The sequence below is a fragment of the Myotis myotis genome, unplaced genomic scaffold (assembly GCF_014108235.1).
Source record: "Myotis myotis isolate mMyoMyo1 unplaced genomic scaffold, mMyoMyo1.p scaffold_m19_p_1, whole genome shotgun sequence".
Classification (NCBI taxonomy): domain Eukaryota; kingdom Metazoa; phylum Chordata; class Mammalia; order Chiroptera; family Vespertilionidae; genus Myotis; species Myotis myotis.
The window spans coordinates 70,325,396-70,349,278 of record NW_023416313.1 but is presented as its reverse complement, the minus strand read 5'-3'; the positions used below and the strand labels follow the sequence as shown (position 1 = coordinate 70,349,278).

General features: G+C 36.6%; 1 protein-coding gene across 3 annotated transcripts in view; it reads left to right on the top strand.

Annotated features, from left to right (window-relative positions):
- Positions 1-23,883, top strand: part of PPP3CA (protein phosphatase 3 catalytic subunit alpha) — a 314,121-nt gene that overhangs the window by 222,662 nt on the left and 67,576 nt on the right. For all 3 annotated transcript variants that reach the window (XM_036340758.1, XM_036340768.1, XM_036340778.1), the window contains exons 3-6: positions 9,595-9,719; positions 19,470-19,581; positions 20,606-20,751; positions 23,554-23,693. In XM_036340758.1, coding sequence (XP_036196651.1) covers positions 9,595-9,719; positions 19,470-19,581; positions 20,606-20,751; positions 23,554-23,693 — 523 coding nt within the window. The remainder of the gene's footprint in view (positions 1-9,594; positions 9,720-19,469; positions 19,582-20,605; positions 20,752-23,553; positions 23,694-23,883) is intronic.

The window sequence follows — 23,883 nt, the reverse complement described above, 5'->3', positions numbered from 1 at the left end:
TATTTCTTGACTAGTATGCAGAAGTTTTAGGATGGAAAGGGAAATACTCTAATGTCAGAGGCCAATAATTTTTAATACTATTTGGTGTGTGTATGTCTTCTCAAGTATTCTGTTAAGTTCTTGAGACCAAGTTTCATGCCCTTTATTTCTTTATTGTCCCAATATAATTGACATAAGTAAAAAGTTATTCAGTCTTTGATATTATTTATTCATCCTTTTAATACAGCACATTTAATAAATATCTTCTATTTATTTTTTCAGGTATATAATTGAATAATTAATTCTGAAATATCTGCTTAATGAAGGATGATAAGAAAATGATTGATTAAGGAAAATTAGACAGAATTAATAAATAAGCTTATTGTCATTATTAAAATTATATTCCAGAATGTACTTTTTCTTAACTAAATTTTAAATGAATGTGCTCTAAGATGTCTAAGTTGTTCACATAGTTTTAAAAATTGCTCAATTAAGAATTAAAACTTCCAGTTTTACATGTGCCTCATATAACAAATAAGCTTGTATATTTTTTATTGAGGAGGTGATAGCATTTAATCCATGCCTTCTTTTTATAAAGTCATTTACGTGTGTTTTTTTTTCAGGATAGTACTTCTAGCTTTGTTCACTTACCAGGGACATAAATATAGCTAATTACTTGAAAGTCAGTAATAGGTAAAGCCCATTTCTAATATCCCCACTGCCTATAATTGCCAAATTAATGGTGGATATGTGGACTCTAGAATTCCATATCATTAACTTGCTTTACTTGAGTTTAAAAAATATTAAAAACAACATCTTTTCAATTGTTAAAATTTGAGTAGTGTTATGATAAGAATAGAAGATGACTCACTTTTTGCCTACTCAACTGAGTTTTCCAAAAATCTAGTAAGAGTCAGCCTTGTAAAACATCCTTTTGGTGAAATACCTTGTGTTTCTTCTATTCACTATGTTACTTTCAGCTTTTAAAACATCACTACCATTATACAGCCATGGAACAGAGCGGTCTTGTAAATGAGCTTTGTCTTAACAGAAAACAAGACTACCTGGAAATTTGTCATGGTGTTGTTACCCACTGTAAGACTGGTAATATTACTAAAGCCATTTGGAAATATGCCCACTCTTAGAAAATGGAACTTGTGGAGCATGAGACCTAGTCTATTTGATTTTAGCCTTAACATCTTTCAACATATGATAACATGCATTTGGATAAAAAGTAGAAAATGATAGAGTAACTTTTTGTATGTTTTATTTGTGGCTACATTGATTACAGGCACTTAGATCATTTAGCTAAAGATTGCAAATCATCCTTGATGCTTCTTAGGTAGACAACCTCTGCCAGGTCCACTATTTCACATTGTGTGTCTGGGTATTCCTGCGCCACAGCATGTTAAGCTTTTTTTTCCTCCCTTGTGTATTTTCATTTAGTTAAAAAAACTTACTTATAAAAAGGTTTATTATGAAGCCCCTTATAGATGAGGCATCTGATGTCTCCTACAAAGATTAAGTATCTTGCCCTAGTTACACAAGTGGCAAGATAGTCAAAGTCTAAAGAAATGTAAAAACAGAGTAGAATGTGCCTATATAAAGGAGGCAATTGGGAAAAGCAAATTGGAAGAGTCCTTGGATTCTATAGATAATACAGCTGATTCAGGGAGCATGAAGTAGAAAATGATTAATGAAGAGGCCACAACTAATTGATTAAGGTCAATCAGCAGGAATATACAAACAAACCAAAAAACTAACAAACAGCAATTATGAAAACAAGAGATCTAGGTTTGTATCTGCACCATTACACTAGGCTGTCTCTCCTCATGAAAGAAATAACACATCTAGGTAAAAGCAAGACGCTAAATTGAAAGAATACTGTGGCCACAGATACCAAACAGTTTTTAAAAATATCAAAATACTAGAGGCCCGGTGCACAAAATTTGTGCACTCAGTAGGGGTGTCCCTCAGCCCAGTTTGCACCCTCTCACAGTCCAGGAGCCCTTGGGAGATGTCTGACTGACAGCTTAGGCCTGCTTCCTGCAGGGAGCGGGGAGTGGGCCTAAGCCAGCAGTCCAACATCCTTAGTGCTGCTACAGAGGCGGGAGAGGCTCCCACCACCACTGCTGCACTCGCCAGCCATGAGCCCAGCTTCTGGCTGAGTGGTGCTCCCCCTGTGGGAGCACACTGACCACCAAGGGGCAGCCCTTGCATTGAGCGTTTGTTCCCTGGTGGCCAGTGCACGCCACAGTGACCGGTCGTTCCACCGTTGGGCCAAAACCAGGTCTCTGACATCCCCCAAGGGATCCCAGATCGCGAGAGGATGCAGGCCAGGCCAAGGGACCCCACTGGTGCACGATCTGGGCCGGGGAGAGACGCAGGAGGTTGGCCAGCTGGGGAGGGACTGCAGGAGAGCTCCAAGGCGTGTCTGGCCCGTCTTGCCCTGTCCCAATTGGCCAGACCCCAGCAGCAAGCTAACCTACCAGTCAGAGTGTCTTCCCCCTGGTGGTCAGTGCCTGTCATAGTGAGCTGTTGAGCAGCCTTAGCATTTCATTAGCATATTTCACTTTGGTTGAACGGCCTACTGGATACTTAGTATATTAGGTTCTTATTATCTAGGATAGGTTTAGGAGACCCAAGATAGGAATGTTAAGATCTGTATGCCTTAACATTCAGGGTCTTGGAGGGAGTTCATGGGGATTTGAAACCTGGGTCAGTATTTCAAAAAATGAAGAGAACAGCCCTGCCAGTGTGGCTCGGTGGTTAAGTGTCAACCCATAGACCAGGAGGTCACGGTTTGATTCCTGGTCAGGTCACATGCCCCATTTCGGGCTCCATCCTTAGTAGGGGGTGTGCAGGAGGCAGCTGATGTATGATTCCCTCTCATCATTGATGTTTCTATCTTTCCTTCTCCCTTCCTCTCTGAAATTAATTTTTTTTTAAAGTGAAAAAAATAAGCATTCATTTGAAAATAAATATATATAAGTACATAAGTTTTCAAATTTATTTACATTTGGCTGAAATTAAATCAACTCATAGTGTTCATCCAATATTCTTGATTGACTGTGATGAAAATTAAGTGTTTAGTGAACTACATAATGTAAATAAATCCACATATCAAATAACCAATAGTTGCCACTACTGACCAAACTTGGACACATGAACAGAGTGATGACCATTTTATTAAATACCTCTTAAGTATTATACATAATTATTATTTATTAATATCACAGCCAAAATCATGACTTAATTTCATAATGTTATGAATCCTTAATAATTAGGCTCTTATTTAAATCTGGATTGTTGCTGAAATGAAAAATAGTAATAACAGATGAAAAAAAAAGAGCATTCTAATTCAATAATTAAGTTCTCCCAGTAAACATAATCTTGTAAAGCATTCAACCCATGAAGAAAAGAAAAAAACTTCAAAAAATAATTTCAGTGACAGGAACATTCATCTTTAGGATAAAAAAATAAAAGTTTCAATTTATTTTTCTACTGATTGGAATAAGCACTGTGGACATACCATGGTGTTGTATATGCTTGGTCCTATAAAGTAGTTTAAAAACACAGACTACTTTAGTTTCTTTTCACATCTAATTATAATTATAACTGAGATTTTTAAGGGATTTATGAAGCATCTAATACTGGATTGTTGTGATTATCTATTATAATCTACAATATAGTGCACTCTCTTTTTTTGCAATTATCTTGTTACATTTTTCATCAATACTGGCTAACAGACAGTTTGTCTTTGTTAATTAGCATTATAAATATAAATAAGTGTTTGAAATTATTGCTATACTGATGCTATTATTGTTATGTACTTAATTTCATAGCTTTTTAATAAAAACCTTGAAATTTGTGTTTAGCAAATTTTTATTTGATTTAGAGACTTTTTATTATTGTTTGATACTATCAAACTATAGTTCCCTGGTTGATAATTTATGTTTTGTGTTTTACAAAGTACCTAACATCTGTTTAACATTTGAAAAATAACATTCACTATGGGGAAATTTAATTATTTTGAAGTGTACCTCTTTAGTGAATTATACCACTGTTATTTTTTTCTTGGTTAGTTTGTTTTATAGTTGATGAAGATTTCTAGAGATAAATGAATGCTGAAATAAACTCACTTTTATCTCAGGAATTGCCTGATTTAAAAAGTTTACACATTCTGCTATTAAAGTACACATATTTGTTCTGGCTGGTTTGTACTTGAATTTATCATCCACTGAAGGTTACATAATCCTGGATTACCAACAGCGAGAAACAGATACCATGTTCTTGTGATACCCACTGTGTTTAACTTCTAACAAGACCTCTAGTCGAAAGCAAGATCTTTCTCTGTGAAATTGGAAAAAAAAAAAAAATTGTAGCAGATAGAAGATTCAAAGACCCAACATATAAATTGAACAGGTTGACCCCCTCATGCTGAGAATTAGACATACTGACAGTCCCTTAACATTAGAAATTTTATTGTCTTGGGGAAATGTGGAAAAATGTTGGGTTGAAGTGAATGAAGCTGAAAGTAGAGTGGAACTCTAATGCTGCAAATTGGCAATTCAGTAACATCTTTTCTAAAAGAAAAATTACAATCTGTTAGTTGAGTAGAAACTGGGAAAACTTGTAAAAGTTATTCTGTTTCATGCAAGCCTTCCCAGATGATAAAAGCCAGTATTTTGGAGGAACTGAAAATTCTTTATAGAAAAATAAGTGAGTCGGGAATTAAAAGAACTTGACTTCTAAATCATAATATTGATGCAATTTTGAAATGCTGGTACATAAAAAAATCTTTTTACCTGCAGTTTATTGTTTGACAGTTTTTTGTTTGTTTTTAACAACTACTCCTCTATCGCCAGGCATCCTAATTTGCATAAGCTTTCTTTAACCTGGAATTCTGTGACATTACGTTTTTGTTAGTGTCAATAATAAATGGACTCAATGTTTTTTGATGTATTTCCTTTTTTTTTATAGGCAAGTAAACAGGACCAATGTGTAAGTCTGAGCATCAATGCAAAGCTGTTTTAATAGTTTTAAATAGTGTATATTTAATATTACATTTTAAAAATAAGTCTTCTACTCAGGATGACAGCTTTATCAGAGTGCTTTAAAAGCTATAAATTGTATAGCAACTATATTGGGGCCTCATCTTAGTATGTACAATACTGTCTAGTGTTTATATTTTCCAATGTAATTTAATTGTCCATGTGAATTTAGAAACAATGGAATTTTTTGAAAAAATATTTCAGTAATAATATGGATATACTTTTTTGCAGATTCATTGAATTAATTTAGACCAGTGATGGCAAACCTATGACACCTCTGACACGCGAACTCATTTTTTTGATTGATTTTTCTTTGTTAAATGGCATTTAAATATATAAAATAAATATAAATATCAAAAATATAAGTCTTTGTTTTACTATGGCTGCAAATATCAAAAAATTTCTGTATGTGACATGGCACCAGAGTTAAGTTAGGGTTTTTCAAAATGCTGACACGCCGAGCTCAAAAGGTTCGCCGTCACTGATTTAGACATACGTACCTAATTGCACACACACTCTATGCATGGTTGTTGTTCGGAACACCTGACCCTTCTCAATGGAGAGTTACCAGCATCTCTCTGGTCAGGAGGTAGAAGGCAAAGGCTTGGTCCTAGTTGGTTATCTTTCCCACTTCCTCCTCCTTCTGACTGAGATTATTTTCTGAAGGGCCTGTTTGTCCTCAATATGCTGGCCAGTATCTTGTCTACTTAGCAGTGTGCTGGTTTCAGGGACTCATAGACTTACTCTGTGACTGATTCATTATCCAGCTTGACAATCACAAGGCCTTACTCAGCTCACTACAAAGAGCTCCTTGTACTGGCCCGGCTGTTTATTTCTGTTTCTCTTTAGCACTACTTTGCTGTAATCTACAGTGAGTAAAGTCTTAAACTTGTTTAATGACTCCCTAATTGCTATACTGACCACTAATCTCCAAATAATTCCTCCTTTGTGGTGGGTGGCTTTGCACACACACACACACACACACACACACACACACACACACACACGCACATGCACTTATAGTCATATATACTTGAACACCCTTAATGATTTAAAAGCTCAATCACTAGCTCTCCAGCAATGGTATTAGAAATAAAGACCATTCCCTTCCCTAAGAAATAGACACATCCTTTTTGTATGTTATTTTCAGTTTCCTACTTCAGAATTCTGTATTCTCCTTCAGAAGACATAGATCAAAAGTTGTTGGCATGTTGTGTGTGAGAATCATTTCCAGTAAAGTTTTATTTAATGTGGGCTACCGTCTTCAAGGGAGGGAAGCAATATTGAAAGGCAGTTACTCAAAAGTAATTGCTTAGGTATTTCTTACTAGGTACTAGTGGCTTATGTAAGCATAATTTGTGTATATCCTGATAGTAAAATAGAGACAGGTATAAATGTGTAAGCATTGCTGGATGTTGGTCACACTTGCACCTTTGGGTTGTCCTAAGGATGTTAGAGTAACCTCATTCAAACCAACCTGATTGCCCCATTTAGGGAAAAAATCAAGGATATAATGAACACATTGCCACCTTTTCACCAAATGGTTTCACCTGCTCAGTGTACCTACTTGTTCTCACTTCTCCAGTATAAAAACAAATGGGGGACCGCTTCTCATGGGGAAAAAGCCTTCTTCTTGTGACATATTAGGTGGCTGATAAATAAGGGTAACAGTGGTCCAGGGGGGAAAAACACTACATTTTATTTCATTATCTTTGATGTGCCAATTTCATTGAAGGCCATAACTTTGTACATTTCTAATGGAAATATGCACAGCTCTGTTAATAAAGATACAGTATTTTTTAGAATCTTCAGATAGATGGAGGGTTCTTTTCATAGAAAATAGGAGTACTGTGAGACTTGCCACAGTCAGGGCAAAATGTGGAGAGACAGACTGGTTCCCTGTAGGTAAAGATATCAGACAAGGGTGCATTCTTGTCTCTCTATTTGTTTAATTCATGTGCAGAACATATTATATGAAAAACTGGGCTAGACTCAGGGGATGTAGGAGTGAAAATTGGTGGAAGAAATAGCAATAACTTAATATATGCAGATGGAACCAACTTACTGGTAGGAAGTAGCACTGATTTGAAACGAGTTCTGATGACAGTGAAAGAAGAAAGTGCCAAAGCAGAACTGTATTTGAACATCAAGAAGATAAAAAATCATGACTGCAGAAGAAATACACAACTTTAACATAGACAGTGAAGACATTGAAATTGTTAGATTGTGCTTAACTAGGTTTAGTCGTTAATTCAAATAAAGACTGTAGCCCAGAAATCAAGAGAAGGCTGTGACTTGGAAGCACAATAGTAGAAGAATTAGGACAGATCACTAAGAGCAAAGATGTGTCATTAGAGACCAAGGTTAAGATCATTCACATCCTCATATTCCCAATTACTATGTAAGAACCTGAGAGCTGGACAGTGAAGAAGGCTGATAGGAAAAAAAAAAATGGGTTCATTTAAAATATGATGTTGGAGAAGACCTCTATGGATAATCTGGACTACCAGAAAAATAAACAAATCAGTCCTAGAGAAAATTACGCCTGAAGCATTGCTGGAGGCAAAAATGACAAAACTGAAGCTGTCCTACTTTGGAACATGAGAAGGGAGGGGCCTTTGGAAAATATAATATTGTTGGGAAAAATAGAAGGCAGCAGGAAAAGGAGAACCTAATATGAGATGGATTAACTCCATAAAAGAAGCCATAGGCATGAGTCTCCAGGAGCTGACCATGTTAAAACTAAGTGGCATTGAAGATGAAAGACCCTAGTCTCATGGGAATTGGAGACTGTAACAACCCAGCAGATGGCTTGCCTCATTAGGTGGCGCTTGTACTGTACTTATCTTTGGATGCCAGAGAATGGAGGGGGGAGGGGCATGGCATCCATACAGGTAGCCATTTATGAAGTTCACATTAGGTTCTAGGAACTCTTCCAAGCCCTTTGCTACATTAACACGTGTACTGCTTACAGAAGCCCAGGCAGGTAAGGTACTGTAATCACTCATACATCCATTCTGTGAATCTCCCAGTGTTCAAGAAACAGCCACATCATGTTCATCGTTTAATCACAAATTATTTTAAAATATTAAATATGTATACATATATAAAACATACAAAATGTCGAACATGTTATAACATGGTGGTTAACAGCAAAAGCTTTGAATTAGGCAAATCTGAACTTAAACCTGGGGTCATCCATATTTAACAGTGACATTGACCAGCCTCTGATAGCCACACTGTTTTCTTATCTGTATAATGGAGATAATACTTTTTAATACTTTTTTTAAAGGGCTTTCAAAGTAGTTAATTCTAATAATAAGTAAAAAATAAGTGGGTTTTGAAAAAGACCACAAAGCTCTTTCAAGAATTTTGGTTAAAAAGAGAAGGTGAGAAAGTTAAGGAATAATAATTCCTAGTGATTTTTGTATACTATGTTTTACAGGCTGGTTGTTGTTTTTTCATTTCACAATTTACTTTTTTCATTTTTAACATCTAATATTGGAGTTCATCTTATAAAAATGTTTCTTTAGAATTTAAATTTAATTGAATCTTTTTCTGTCTCAGTGATACGTCATATGGGATGGGCAAAAGTAGGTTTATAGTTGTTCATACAGAAAATAATACATACAGTAAGTAATGAATAAAAGAAGAATAAAATCTTGTTCTATGTACTCACAACTGTAAACCTACTTTTGCCCACCCCTCTATAATGATCTCCATTATAATAAAAGGCTAATATGCAAATCAACTGAACTGCATAATGACTGGTCACTGTGATGTGCACTGACTACCAGGAGGCAGACACTCAATGCAGGAGCTGCCTCCTGGTGGTCAGTGCGCTCCCACAGGGAGAGCGCCACTCAGCCAGAAGCCGGACTCATGGTTGGTGAGCAAAGCAGCGGTGGCGGGAGCCTCTCCCACCTCCACCGCAGTGCTAAGGATGTCCAACTGATGGCTTAGGCCTGCTCCCTCTCGGCTCCGAGACTGCAAGAGGGTGTAGGCTGGGCTGAGGGACCCCTCTGAGTGCACGAATTTCATGCACCAGGCCTCTAGTGTGTTCTATAATTAATGGCATTTTAGATTTTATGAGCTACAGATTTTATGATACATATCAACATTTCCTTTTCTTCAGGAGACAGTAACATGTAGTAGTTATATATTCTGAGTGCAGTTATGTATAGATTATGTCAAATTCCTGAACCTTTGCCTCATCCCTTACCTGCAAAAGGAAATGTATATTCCACAACATTGTTAGTCTTACATTAGAAAATGTGTATAAATTTTTTAGCACAGTGTCTTCTGTAGAATTATTAAACGCATAATAATAGCCATTATTGTTATTTTTATCCTTATTTTTCCAGCAAACCTGTGGATGCTAGAGTCAATTCTGCCACTAATTAACTTTGGAATCTCTCTCTCATTTTCCTGTTTTACAAAATAATGTTTTGTCTAAGATGACCTCTGAATTCCTTCTGACTTTAAAATTTTACAATTTTATTATCTAATTCAGAGTCTTAACATAATGTGGCCATAAAATGAATTTATTTATTTATTTCAGTTTGTGGAGACATCCATGGACAATTCTTCGACTTGATGAAGCTCTTTGAAGTGGGGGGATCTCCTGCCAACACTCGCTACCTCTTCTTAGGGGACTATGTTGACAGAGGGTACTTCAGCATTGAAGTAAGTCCACATCATTTCTTTTCAGCTGCTCAGTCAGTAATGGATCAGCAGTATCTTAGTAACGTAAAAGTGATAAATACCATTGCTTTAAGGAAATCCCTAGTCTATAGTAATGAATTCTAATATACTTAATTCTTGGGATATTACATCTCCTGTTTTCAATTGATTCCCATATGTTTTTTTAAATTTATTTATTGTCTAAAGTTTTACATATGTCTCCTTTTTCCCCACTTGACTCCTCTCCCTCCCCCCCCCCCGAAGCCATTCCCACCCTGGGCAAGACCCCACCAGCCCAGTGTCTGTGTCCATTGGTTACGCTAATATGCATGCATACAAGTCCTTTAGTTGCTCTCTAACCACCACCCCCCCCCCCCCGCTGCGCCATTTGTCTCTAGATCTGTTCTTGTTCATCAAATTATGTTGATCATTATATCCCATATGTTTTTTAATGTATAGAGATGCCAAGGAAATGGCTAAAAGTAAGATTTTGCCTTTTGTATCTTTTATATATTTGCAACTTTTCGAAAGTTACATCAGATTTACATTACATAATTCTGTTTTCTGTTAGAGAACTAATCAATGTTGATTAAATATCCAGGAATGTGTTTGCATGGATGCTTTATAATTATGACACAACAAGCTACTTTTGTAAATAAGTAGTCCAGTGTGCCTCTGTGTCTGCATTTGTGTGTGTGAATATGTGTGAGTGTGCTTATAGGTGCTGGGCTTTGTCTTCTGACACCTGCCATCTGACGAGGGTAATTTGTTCAACTCATTAATTAAAACACAACAGATAACCTTTGAGTAGAGGTTCTTGCTCAGCCTCCCATCTGCTTCTAGTAGAAATTATGTTCAAAATAAAGGCAGGCGTCTTGTTTTATTCACATGTTTGTTTTTCCTGGTGCTTAACATGGTGTCATACATAGAAAGGGCTCATTAAAATGTATTGAAAGAAATGGTTTAATAGGAATACATTTGAAAGAAACAGTTTATGATGTAGTAGCTGACATTATAAGTGTTCTAGGAAAAAAATCATTAAAAAGAAAAACTATTTTTCTTAATTAAAGACCCAGTTAAAATTTCCTTAAGTTTCACACCAACATCAGGTATTTATAATAGTCATATAAAAGAAACTCTAGGTTTTTAAATTTTCATAATAATTTATTTACTATAGGAATATTTAATATTTAAAAACATGTCACTCTTAAACAGATTTTGTTTTTAAAACCACCATACTATATTTTTTGGTTATTCGGTTCAACTCATTGACTAAATATACATATACATATTTCCACCAATATCTTAATCATTTCTTTATTTAAGGATCACATATTTATTAATAATAATGAGGAAAGGAGAGGTAGTGTTGGTACATAAGTCCAAATGGAGAAAGTACATTTTTAGAGTTTCTTCCTTTTGGTAAATGTGTATTATCAAGTACATAAAATGTATGATCTGGACTGTAGGGAATTTGAAGACATATATATCTGCTCCCTAGAAAACTAAATTTATGTTGTAAAATATAACTTTTTTTATCAAAAGCTCTATAGAATCAAAAGCCAGAACTAGTGGTCATCTAGGATTCAATTATTATTTGAACCGATTATTAAAATCTTGTGGTAAAGGAGGTACAGAAAATAATTGCCATTGGAATACAGAAAAGTGGGAGAATATTGAGAGGGCACACATGGCTGGAGAAGACTGAGTCAAAGAACAAGTACAAGTTGCCTAGGAGGGAAATCAAAGCGAGAAAAGGATAGAAGAAGAAATTATTAAACCTCATAGACTTCATTCAGGTGTTCACTTGACCCACTTAGTAGGAAAGTGTGATTGAGTACATTTTAAGACCTTTCTGTCTAGGACTAGTATGTGCCAAGAGTAAGAGGGGGGAAAAACCTGCATAATGGTAGTCTGAACAAGATAGAACTTTATTTCTCTCCAGTAAAAGTTCACAGGTGGGCTGGTGTGACATGCATAGTGCCAGGGCCCAGACTCTTTCTGCCTTGTTGCTCTGCTGTGCATGGTCTCATTCCAAAGTCAAATTCATGGCCCAAGACTGCTGCTACCCCACCTTAAGCTATCATGTCCCCATGTTACATTCAGCTAGAAGGAACAGAGGAAAGAGAAAGGTATGTCCTCTCATTTAAAGAGGTTTGTTTCCCAGAAATGGCACAATTACTTCAATTTGGGTCAGGTTTGTTGATATGCCAAAGGTGATTTCACTGTGTAGCCAGATTTGAGAAAGACTATAGAGACAGAAAACAGCAATGGGAGGTAGAGTTTCTGCTACTTTCCTTAAATTAGGGTTGGGTGGATATTTTTAAAAATTATTTTGGTAACTCTAAAATTCATCTTATTTATCTAATATTTATATGCTCCTATGAATGTTTCTGAGGATGAATAAAATAGGTATTCTCATTTCCTGGAAGCTCACCTTTTAAGCAAGGGATGACCAAGACTATCCCATTGGGAGTTATTCTTTTTATTAGCCAAATGATGGAGTGTGATAGTGGACATTTTTAAATTATATTTATTATTTTTAACAATTTAATTCATCTTTTTTTAACCTAATAAAAGACAATAGCACCTTTTCTTATTAACTTGCTAATAAGATAAAGTACTAAATCATATGGCACAGATGGACTTTATGTCTCACCTATTCCAGGTTTGAATTACATTTCTTAACCTATGGGTTTTTATTTACCTTTTATTATTTTACTTGAAGAGTTTGAGTTTCTGAATCTCTAGCCTCAAACCATTTGAAATTTTCTAAACTTGCCCTAATTAGAGCTTTTTAAAACTCTGTTTTTTTTAAAGGACAGATGTTTAGAAGCAGTAATCACTAATGTGTTTCTCTGCAGATTTTTTTTAGTGTAAATTAATCTATATATTTGAACTATGGAAGTTGAGATATTTTGTGTAATATGCACCTTTTTAATTCAAGCAGAGGATCAAAGAATGAAACCAAATGTTGGTGACATCAAATGTAGGCATCACAGGACATTTAAAAGTTCTGAGATGCATATATCAGAGTCTCCATCATCAAAAAGAGCTCTTTAATTAAATTCCCAGAATCTGAGAGTACAGCCCTCGGGACTTGCCACATGCAGTAACAAAAATGTGATATAGTCTTACATGTAAAAAGGATCCATTTTGATTAAACTCTGACCTTTGAGGGACTTTGGGATTTCTCAGTGATATTGTCATGTTTAAAATAGAACAGACATTTATATAAAATATACTTACAGAGAATACTTCGGGGCTTTTTATTGTGGATTAAGGAAACCAACATTGTTTGCCTGCGATAAATGCTATTGTTTGGGAGGTATAAATGATTTCATTTTTCCCGTACAGCTTTGCACGGAACACGTAAATGTCTTCCTTTCATGCGTGCAGAAACCTAGGCACAGAGAGAGTCACGTACATAGTAAAAGGCAGTGCTGGATTCAAAGTCTGTGCTCTTGCCGCTGCACCCCATACCTTGGCCATGCCTTCACTAAAAGAGCCACAGGAAAAAAATGGATACCTCAGGAATGCAGAAACGGATGTACACTCTCACATTCACTGACGCATGTACAAATACACTCACACAGCCTCTCCCCACTGATGTATTCTGAAGGTTACAGCATGCACTATAAAATATTCTCTTTGAGTACAATGCTGTTGGTTTAAGAAAAATCCTAAAATAAGAGCTCAGTTTTTCAGCCTGCACTACCCTAACAGGCTTCAAAAGGTTCTTCATTCATCTGAATAATTCAGGGCACCTCTGCAGGTATCCTCCTTTGGCTCTCCTCTGGGCAAAGAAGAGCACTTAAGTTTAATTTTTACCAAATCGGCTTTGAAGAGTGGGTTCGGATTTCATACAGCCTCTGCCGGGTGGTTTTACAGGCACCAGGTAATGTGCTCTGGGCAGTACATAGAGCTCATTTTATGTACTCACTCCCTGCCTCTCCCCCCATCTTCTCTTCTTGCCAAGATCAGAAACCATTCCCCACCAAGTTAGCCCAAGTACAACAAGCAAGCTTTTGAGTAGTGATGAAAGAGGTCATTTTGTTTAGGGTAATAATTTGTCTCACGCCAAATACCATCCTCTTTCTGATGATTGCATTATGCTACCTAACGTCTTTGATCAAGCATATGTGTATGTATATATATAGGCCCACGTCTGAGTGTGTTTCTCTGGGAAGGCAGGGAAAGACAGAATTTCAAACAGAGGCAAGCACAGCTGTTTCCTTCTATTCACTTCCCCAGGCTCCTTTTCCAGCCATTGTGCCTGGCACTGCCGTGAGCTTAGCAGCAAGCCACCCCCACCCCTACCCCCCACCCCCGCCCCTGCTGTACTTACATCCAGATCTCAGCCCAGGCCTCAAACACGTTTAAGCACAGAGAGTTGTGTTTATTCGCTGTGAATCCATAGACTAGAAAGAACCCCAGCAATGTCCCATGCTTCTGCCGAGAATAACAAGCGAGCGATACAGCAAGCAGTGTTAGGTGGTAGAGGGATGCCACAGACACAAGGAAGAAAGCGTCTGCTGTGTCCCTGCAGCCGACTGTCTGTATAGCACAGGGCTGCTGCTCTGAGTGCTCCTCAGACCCAGTGAATGATGTCTTGGAGGGGCTGCATTTGACATTGCAGGAGTTTAGATCTTTTCCCAACCAGTGCCCATCCTTCACCTGGCTGTCTTAGGCGTGAGAGACGGCCTTTTTTACTGTAGTGTGTCACTGCACAGTAGGTATTTTAGAGAGCTGATTGATATATATTTGGAGCTGTGTACATACTTTTTACTTGCTTGCTTCCTCTTTTACATTCTTCTTTACTCCCCTGGGTGAGTTTTTCAAGAGTACATATCATTAAGAGGCATGAATTATTACAAAGTAAATTACGGCACTGCTATTATCAAAGAACCAATTAAACTAATAAAGAAAATGATATCCTGAGTGTTGCCTCATAGAGGAAGACAGGTAAATAGAAGAAGGCTGTCTTTATGATGAAAATCGGTAAAAAGGTAGAGAATGCTCAGTCTCTCTGTTGAGTAACCCAAGCTAATTTGAAGTTGTAAATATTTGTTTAATTGTGTAGAGTAAGACTGGAAAGGCAGTCAGGGTCCAGTTGAAAGTGATTAGTGCAGCTAAACATCTCACCTTGCAAAAAGGCCTAAGTAACTTGCCTATCTTCACCTTCACCATTTAATTCAGTGACAATTTTACTCATTAGCCATCTGATACCTCATAGATGAATATGCCCAATTATTTAGCTGATTTGTTTTTCATTGCTTATTGATTGTGATAATTTTTTATAAGAGACCTTTCTTTTTAAAAATAATATCAGGTTATGATTTTGTTTAAGAGCTTTGGCTCTCCAGAATGTTAGAACTTTAGAAGGCGAAATAGTTGCCAGCAAGACAGTGTTGTGCTTGGCAGCCCTCTCCCACCAGATGTTGAGGGTGAAGGCTGGCAGGGCTCCACTCTCCAATCCACCCTGCCCTTTCAGTTGCCATGCCACTTCTTCCATGTTGGCTGCATTTGTGGTTTTATTCAGTGTTTGGGAAGATATTTTATTCTTGCCACAGGGGAGAAGGAAATAAAATGTGAAAACAGGATTCTTATTTTTAGGGTATTTTGAGCCAAGAATTTGGAAATTGCTTTTCTTTCTTTCTTTCTTTCTTTCTTTCTTTCTTTCTTTCTTTCTTTCTTTCTTTCTTTCTTTCTTTCTTTCTTCCTTCTTTCTTCCTTCCTTCCTTCCTTCCTTCCTTCCTTCCTTCCTTCCTTCCTTCCTTCCTTCCTTCCTCCTTCCTACTTCCTCCCCATCTGTATTTTTTCTTCCTTTCCTCTCTCTCACCCTCCCTGCTCTCTGTGTTCCTATCTTTCTTCTCATTCACACAGTTACAGAAAAAGGAGCTAATATTTCCTAAACTCCTATTATATACTAGGTGCTTCACATCCATGAAATAATAAGGGACAGTCACTGTGTATTGAATCATTTTCAAAGTAAACAAGTATGATAGAATATCACAGACTATTTCTGTGTCACTCTTTGAGGTTTCAGTTATAGAAGAGGTACAGTAATTAAGAATAGAGGTTATAAAGCCTCTTGCTAATGTCAAAATAGGATCTGTCCCAGATGGCAAAAAAGAAAATATAGGACCTGGAAGGTTATTGATTCCTCTAGTAATATTTGAGTGGGGTTAAAAGTTTCATTTTATAGAATCAGGGGCATAGAAAGGGAGTGGACTGGCTATTCTTGGGGGAGAAAGAGGTGAGGGGGATGCGGGAAGAGACTGGACAAAAATCGTGCACCTATGGATGAGTATAGTGGGTGGGGAGTGAGGGAGGAGGGTGGGGTGGGAACTGAGTGGAGGGGAGTTATGGGGGGAAAAAAGAGGAACAATAAAGATTTAATTTAAAAAAAGTTTCATTTTAGATTTTAGTTGAAGAGATAATAGCTTTGCTGTAAAATAAGTGATTACCGATAAAAACTAATCTAAATATTTCAGTATTGTGGTTACATTTCCAAAAGAGTATTGATGGGGGTGGGGGAGAGCACAAGGGAGCCTTCTGTATGCTGAAATGTAACTGAACTTGGGTAGTAGTTTAATGGGAGTATGCATATTGTACATAAAATATATGTGCACTTCATTGTGTATGTTCTACTTAGTAAAAATCCTATATAATAAAAGGGTAATATGCAAATAGACCGAATGGCAGAACAACCAATCAAAGCATAATAAGCTAATGATATGCTAAGGCTGCTCAACTGCTTGCTATGACATGCACTGACCACCAAGGGGCAGATAGTCAACTGGCCAACCAGTCGCTGTGATGTGCACTGACCACCAAGGGGCAGATACTCTGACCAGTAGGTTTGCTTGCTGCTGGGGTCCGGCTGATCGAGACTAAGCAAGATGGGCCACACACGCCCTGGAGCCCTCCCGTGGTCCCTCCCCGGCCTGATTGTGCACCGGTGGGTTTCCTCAGCCTGGCCTGTGCTTTCTCTGGGGGTCTGCGCCCTCTCACAATTCGAGACCCCTCAGGGGATGTCGGAGAGCCGGTTTCAGCCTGATCCCACAGGCCACTCCCCTTGGGAGGGCTCCAGATATAGGATTCATGGCTGGCGAGTGCTGCTGTGGCAGCGTGAGCCTCTCCCAATCAGGACTAATTGGGCATGAGCCCATAGCAGGCACAGTGGGGCCGGGATGAGCGGGAGCGACAGGTAGGAGCTGCAAGCGGCATTGGGCTGAGGGTTTCGGCCCGATCCCTGCAGGCCACCCAGAGGGACCGCACATGTGCACGAATTCATGCACCAGGCCTCTAGTTAAAGATAAAGAAAACCTTTCTAAAAAGTAGGGACAGTATAGCCAACACATATATTCTTTCCCTCAATATAGAAACAGCATACATTAAATGTAGCAATTTCAACAAGTAAATATAATTTTTAAAGACTTTACATGACCATTTCTATTAAAAAATTAGATATCAAAAGTTAAAACCAATTTGGGAGAGTGTGTATATATATATATATATATAGAGAGAGAGAGAGAGAGAGAGAGAGAGAGAGAGAGAACAACCTTATACATTTTAAATTGGAAATAGTTCTCTTATTGACACTGATAATGGTTTATAAATATCTTCTTTGAAATGTGAGATGAGCTTGAGTAAGACAAACTCTTTTTATGAAAACACTAGAGACCCAGTGCACAAATTCATGCATGGGTGGGGTCAGGCTGGCCGGACCGGGGCGGATCGGGGCTGGGCTTGTCAGGAGGAGGAGACAGCAGGAGGTTGGCCGTTTGGCCCACCCCAATTGGGGCCTGATCAGGACTGGGCCAGCTGGGGGGAGGGGCTGCAAGAGGTTGACCGGCCAGCCCCACCCTCCCAATCGGGTCAGTTCACTGGCTGCAGTGGGCGTCATAGCGACCAATCTTTCTGGTTGTTAAGGCATTCTGGTTGCTGGATTTTTATATATATAGATGTAAGTGCATCTGTAAAACCTGACACACAGTAATCTGAGATGCACTGAACCACAGTACTACCCACTGAGATAACAGGGAACTTTTACACATGTCAGCAGATTATGATGCTTTAAAGATCACCTGGATAAGCCACTTGGTCAACTTCTCAGAAATAGTAATATCATTTTTCACATGAACTTTAGCTAATAACTATAGTCAGGAAAGGGTAATTAGAAAATTAAATAAATATATATATATATCTGTATATATACATAAATGTGTATTTATAATTTGATGTCAACCCCCTATTTTTCTTTACTTTAATCACAATTACATACTTGGAGATAATATCTTGCTTGAAAAGCACAATGATACATACTTTTTCTGATAATTAGTATTTTCTCCAAAACTTGGTTTGTATATTCAAACATAGTTATTTCCACTCATTTGATAAAGTGTCAGACATGGTTATTCTTCACAGGTAGCACAACAAATGAATTGCCGGTAGCTTTTTCCTGCGGGCATTATCTGGCATATTTACTGTATGTTGGAAAGCTCTTTATTAAAATGTAAATACTATGTTTTTCAGTTTCAGATTTTAGTAACCAGAATCAGACTTGACTCAATATGTTTGTGGTTCAGTATATTCTTAGCTTCACTTTTAAAACTTAAACCTAGTGAGGATAAAACAGCATACTTGTTTTCTAAGAGTGGTTTTCTGTTCCCTGTGGGTTCTTAATGAATGTTTGTCAAGGATAATGAAATTGATGTTATTGAGTATCCAGTTATTTTAATGCACACACTAGGAAGACAGTGTCAATGTAGGTTTACTCCAAATCCAGTTATTTCATCGTTGGCCCTTATTTTCACACAAACTAAAATACCCAAGTAACTAAATTTGCACATTATAAGGTAGTATATTAAATGTTTCCCCTAGCTATTGGCAACATTTTTAGTGACAGTCCCTGACCTTTAGTTTAATTATTTTTACATATAAAAGCACTTAAGGCTTAATATACCAATGGCACTGAAATAAATGACAAGGTAATGGAGGTAAAAGAGGGAACATAAGGAAAATATAGACACTATTCAAGTCAGCCTGAGCTTGTCAGTGTTTGCTTCCAAATTTGGTTTTTCCTTTCTTTTCCAGTTTTTCCATTTTACCTGATTTTTTTTAAAACTACCAGTTCTTTAATTTTTTAAAGATTTTTTATTGATTTTTTGGAGACAGAAGGGAGAGTGGGAGAGATAGAAACATCGATGTGAGAGCACAACATAGGTCAGCTGTCCCCCACATATTCCCTAGCAGGGATCAAGCACAAAACCCAGGCATGTGCCTTGACTGGGAATCAAACTGTCAGTCCCCAGGCCACAGGATACTGCCCAACCAACTGAGCCATACCAGCCAGGGCTGTACCTGATTTTTTAAAAAAATAGTAATTAGCTTTATAGAGAGGTGTCTTTATTTTATTCATTGATTGCTAATCACATTTCTTGTCATACTTTTACATCAGTATATTGTCATTTTTAGTATATTTTCATTCAAGCTTTCTAAAAGACTGTGCAGCCCATAGTTTTCTCGTGCTACATAGATGCTCAGTGTTTGTATACATTTTAGTATACGTAAACCGTGGCTTTATACCGAAGGAATGTTTTCTGCATGATTTTCAGTGTCCTCCTTAATGAGATCTAGCCTTTTGGGGACTTTTGATCACAGTAGCTCATTTGATTGATGTCAGCAATGGGATGCTTAAATATAATGATGCCATATATATTTTTATATTCTTATTTTTTTTCTCAGTGTGTGCTGTATTTGTGGGCATTGAAAATTCTTTACCCCAAAACACTGTTTTTACTTCGTGGAAATCATGAATGTAGACATCTAACAGAATATTTCACATTTAAACAAGAATGTAAGTATATTTCAAGTCTCTTTTCCTTTAACACCATAAGTGCTAAATAATCATTTGAATCCATACTAAGTGCACATTTCAATATATGATCTATTGCTTCCAAGTAAACAAATTTTTTAAAAACACACTATTTTATGCCATTCCATATTTGTCTCTAAGCATGGATAGGTAAGATAATGTAGAATTTCTTTTTAATTATAATTATCTATAAAGTGATCTAAAACTTTGAATTAATATTTGATGCAATTTATCATAAGAAACAGTGATTGATTTACCTTTTAAAAACCAGCCAGAATGCTACTATTTGAGATAATAATCCTATTCTTCAATCTCAACTAACTCCAGAAAAGCAAATGGAGGGAGATTCAACCTTGTGTCCCTGTTTTTGGATGCTGCACATTTACTAGCTTCCAGTGGATTTTATAGGATTAAAGATGACTTTCTTCTTTAGATACAGACACTAGGAGTGACAGGGACTCCATATGTATTTTATAAAGTCCTCCTCTCAGTTTTCCCCCTTGTCCAGTGAAACTTAAAATTGTCTCTGTCATTTAGTTCTATAGTCAGTGGAGCATAGTGACTTCTCTCCAAACATTAGATACCAGTCAGTGTGCAGAAACAACTTTAGAGAATTTCTTGCCCTCTGGTTTTCTGTAAGACCATTAAGGAAAACCAGCCAGCTTTACGGTCATCTTTCTATTGGTCTCCTGATCGTATATACTTATTTTGAGATACATCTGCAGATAAATAGCAAGGACATATACAAAATTTCTCTCCTCTGCTCTACAAAAAGTAACTAAAAACTGAAAAACATGGATGAACAACAACAACAACAAAAATAGATAAAAAGGTTTACATATAACTCCTTAAAAAGTCTGATTTAATCATGTTTTGAAACTTTGCAGTGTGTAGATATATGCAAATATGACTCTGGCAAGAAAACATTAAAAAAAACTGTTTCAATGAAATGATTCTAGCTATGAAATCATGAGAGTAAATATTTTTTAAAATAATCTTTTAAAAGGTAAAATAAAGTATTCAGAACGCGTCTATGATGCCTGTATGGATGCCTTTGACTGCCTGCCCCTGGCTGCTCTGATGAACCAGCAGTTCCTGTGTGTACACGGCGGTCTGTCTCCAGAGATTAACACTTTAGACGATATCAGAAAAGTAAGTTCTGTTATTTTCCAAGTCTGATCTTTCTCTGTGCTTCAGTAATAAGGAGAAGGCATTGATCTCCCTGCTTTTATCACTAACTTTATCCTTTTGAACTAAAATGATTAAAAGTGGTCATGAGTCTCTTTTTGTGTTTTAAATTTTTTTTTTAGAAAGAAAGATACATTTATATTTAGAAGAGTTTTCATCTCTAAAACCTCATCCTACCTTTTGACATGTTATTAGAAATGTAAAATATTTTATTCCTAAAAAAAAATAAAAAATACATCTTTTCATTTCCTTTTGGTTTGCTTCCAACAGGACCCATTGTGTATTCATGGTATATTATAGTTACAAAACGTTGCTTTCCTCTTGGGGGAAATATCACAACTTGACCTTTAAAGTATGTTCACATTATTATTTTTTTTCAATTTATCTGTTACAGCTTAAAACTTTAACAAAGCCAGTGAGAATATTCTATTGATCGCATTGAGGATCTAGGTAAAAACAGTCGATTTTTTTAAAGAGCCATTTTCTACTTAATTTAACATTGGCTGTCCCTGTGATTTTAAGCAACAAAAAGATGAGTTAGTTTGAATGTGGAAGTATGTTTCATATGAGAAAAGGCAATAATATGGGATAATTTTATCTAGTGGAAGAGCAGCCTTTTATTTCTTTGATTATGCTCAATATTCTTTTAAAAGTTCATTGGTTTTAAAGAAAAACCATATTTACAGAAGAAAAACATTCAAATTCTACTGTCATGAAGGTTGAAGTCTTCAAGTGTAAAAATAATAGTTTATTTACTTTTCTATTAGAAAGAAAATACCTGATTTTTATTTTTAAAAAATCAAACAAAAGTACATTATATAAACCTTAGTTTTCCGCTTTATGTGTTTGTGTCCCTTTTTAAAGACACATCTGCTTCTGGGGCTCTATAGCACAGAGAGCATAGGTATTTGCTCTGTATTTAACATCCTGTGGAAACAGGGCACTCGTACGGTAGTAATGCGGTGTGGTCATGGAGTTCAAGTATAAAGTGGTTCACGTTCTGCATGATCGTAACCTGATTTGTTCTTCTGCAATTTAACGGGCTCCTGAAATAAATAACCAAGCTTCTCATAAATTAACTAGACTTTTAAAATACCATCTACTGTCCCCAGGACTGGCATGTTTCAGGTATTATGTTCAATTTTCATGTATGTCATTAAGCTCTAGATTTACCCATAAAATGATTTTTGCATTTTGACATATAGCCATCAGAGTGCCACACTTCCTTTATTTAATGAATTTTTAGTTTATTCTTACTGTACAGAGTATTAGCTTTAGAAAGCACTTTGTAACTTTTCCAGAAGAAATTCTATATTCTGGTTGCCTTACCAAACTTTCAGCTGGGGATTCACTTTCATCAGAAGCCTCCCCTCCTGTGCTGTTGTGCCCCTCATAGTAAGTCCTTGTTTCTCAGAAAGAAATTTCCCATTTTTATGGGCAATATTTATTTTCCTAGAAAGAATTGCTCCAAAGGCATACATTATTTAAATCTCTTAAACAAGTCTAAGTTTGCAATGCATGTTTTATGAATAACATAATGATTGAAATATAGAGGATCTTGCTTGAAGTTTTTTACTGGGTGTTGAGAATGTGAAATATTGCTTCATTCTTTTTAGATACTAATAAAAAATGGTGTGCAGCAAAACCATGATTTACATCACCTTTTATGTCTCAGGAAAAAATGATAATTTGATTGGCTGTCAGCCTTATATATCCACCTCTTCCCCATCCCTGTGGGTATTTTTTTAATGTTAAAGTATTGACTATAGAGAATATCAATCCTTAATGATGTTATGCATTTCTTTTTAAGAGAATATAATATCTGCTAACTTTACTAAAAATCCTTTAATTGTGGTTAAATCAAGATAAATTAAAGGAAAGTGACAGGGTTATAAATTGTTGGTGAAATGTCATTTGCAGTTGTATTGCTCATACATTCTCAGTGCAGCTTTTAAAATTGAAATATGACTTTGCTAAACATTTATAGCTGGAATGGATTTCATATGAAAGCTTCAAGTAAAACTACAGAGTTTAGAACTGTGAGCAGAAGGAAAAAACAGCTAAATTTTAAGTTGGATTTATTTTACTGCTTATCATTACTCTTGGTTTGTATCCAGTAAGATAAACTAGAATAGGCTTGTAGATTAATTAAATACCGGGATAGCCCCTAATGAATGAACATCCAACATGTCATATAGCAAGTGCTCCTCTTAAAATGAAAGCCACCTGTTCTCCAAATCATATTGTTAAATATAAACACCATAAGTTGTCTTCATCCAGATTTTTAAATCACATCTTAATGGAAGCAGTAATAGAAATTTCCCATAAGATAAAATAAAATAAATAAAATAAAATCTCTCCCTCAGGAAATGAAACACATATAGAGTCATATCAATTGATAGTGATTAAAACATTAAGGTAGATAAGTTAGGGGGAAAGAGAAAGATAAAAGGGAGAAAGGGAGAAAAAAAAGAGTAAACAGTTATGAATTAAAGAGACAGGAGGGAGGTATAGGGTGAGATGAAGACAGATAAATAAATGAGCTAATGAGGAGGAGGAAGGAAGGACAATTTGAGAGATGAAGAGTAGAAGAATGGGGAGGAACCAAGGAGGAAGGGGTGCTGACAGGAGGAGAGTGAGGCAACTCACTAGCTCTCTGCTCGGGGAGAGGAAGTTGGATATTGCAAATTTCTGGTCTCTTTTATTTTCTGAATTCCCAGTTTCCAAAGATTAGTATTTTGCTCTCTGTCTTCTTTTTTTTCTTAGTTAGACCGATTCAAAGAACCACCTGCTTATGGACCTATGTGCGACATCCTGTGGTCAGACCCCCTGGAGGACTTTGGCAATGAGAAGACTCAGGAACATTTCACTCACAACACAGTCAGGGGGTGTTCGTACTTCTACAGGTGAGCATGCAGCGCCCACCTGCCGGAGCACGTGTCCTTCATACGTTTGTTATGTATCAGTCCACGCATTTGATTTATTTAGGATGTTTACATATGTTCTCTAGGAAAGAACTGTAAATGAAAGGGTCACTTCGAAAGCCTGGTTCAAATGAGTTCTTAGCACTTGCAAAATGAAACTATAAATAAATAG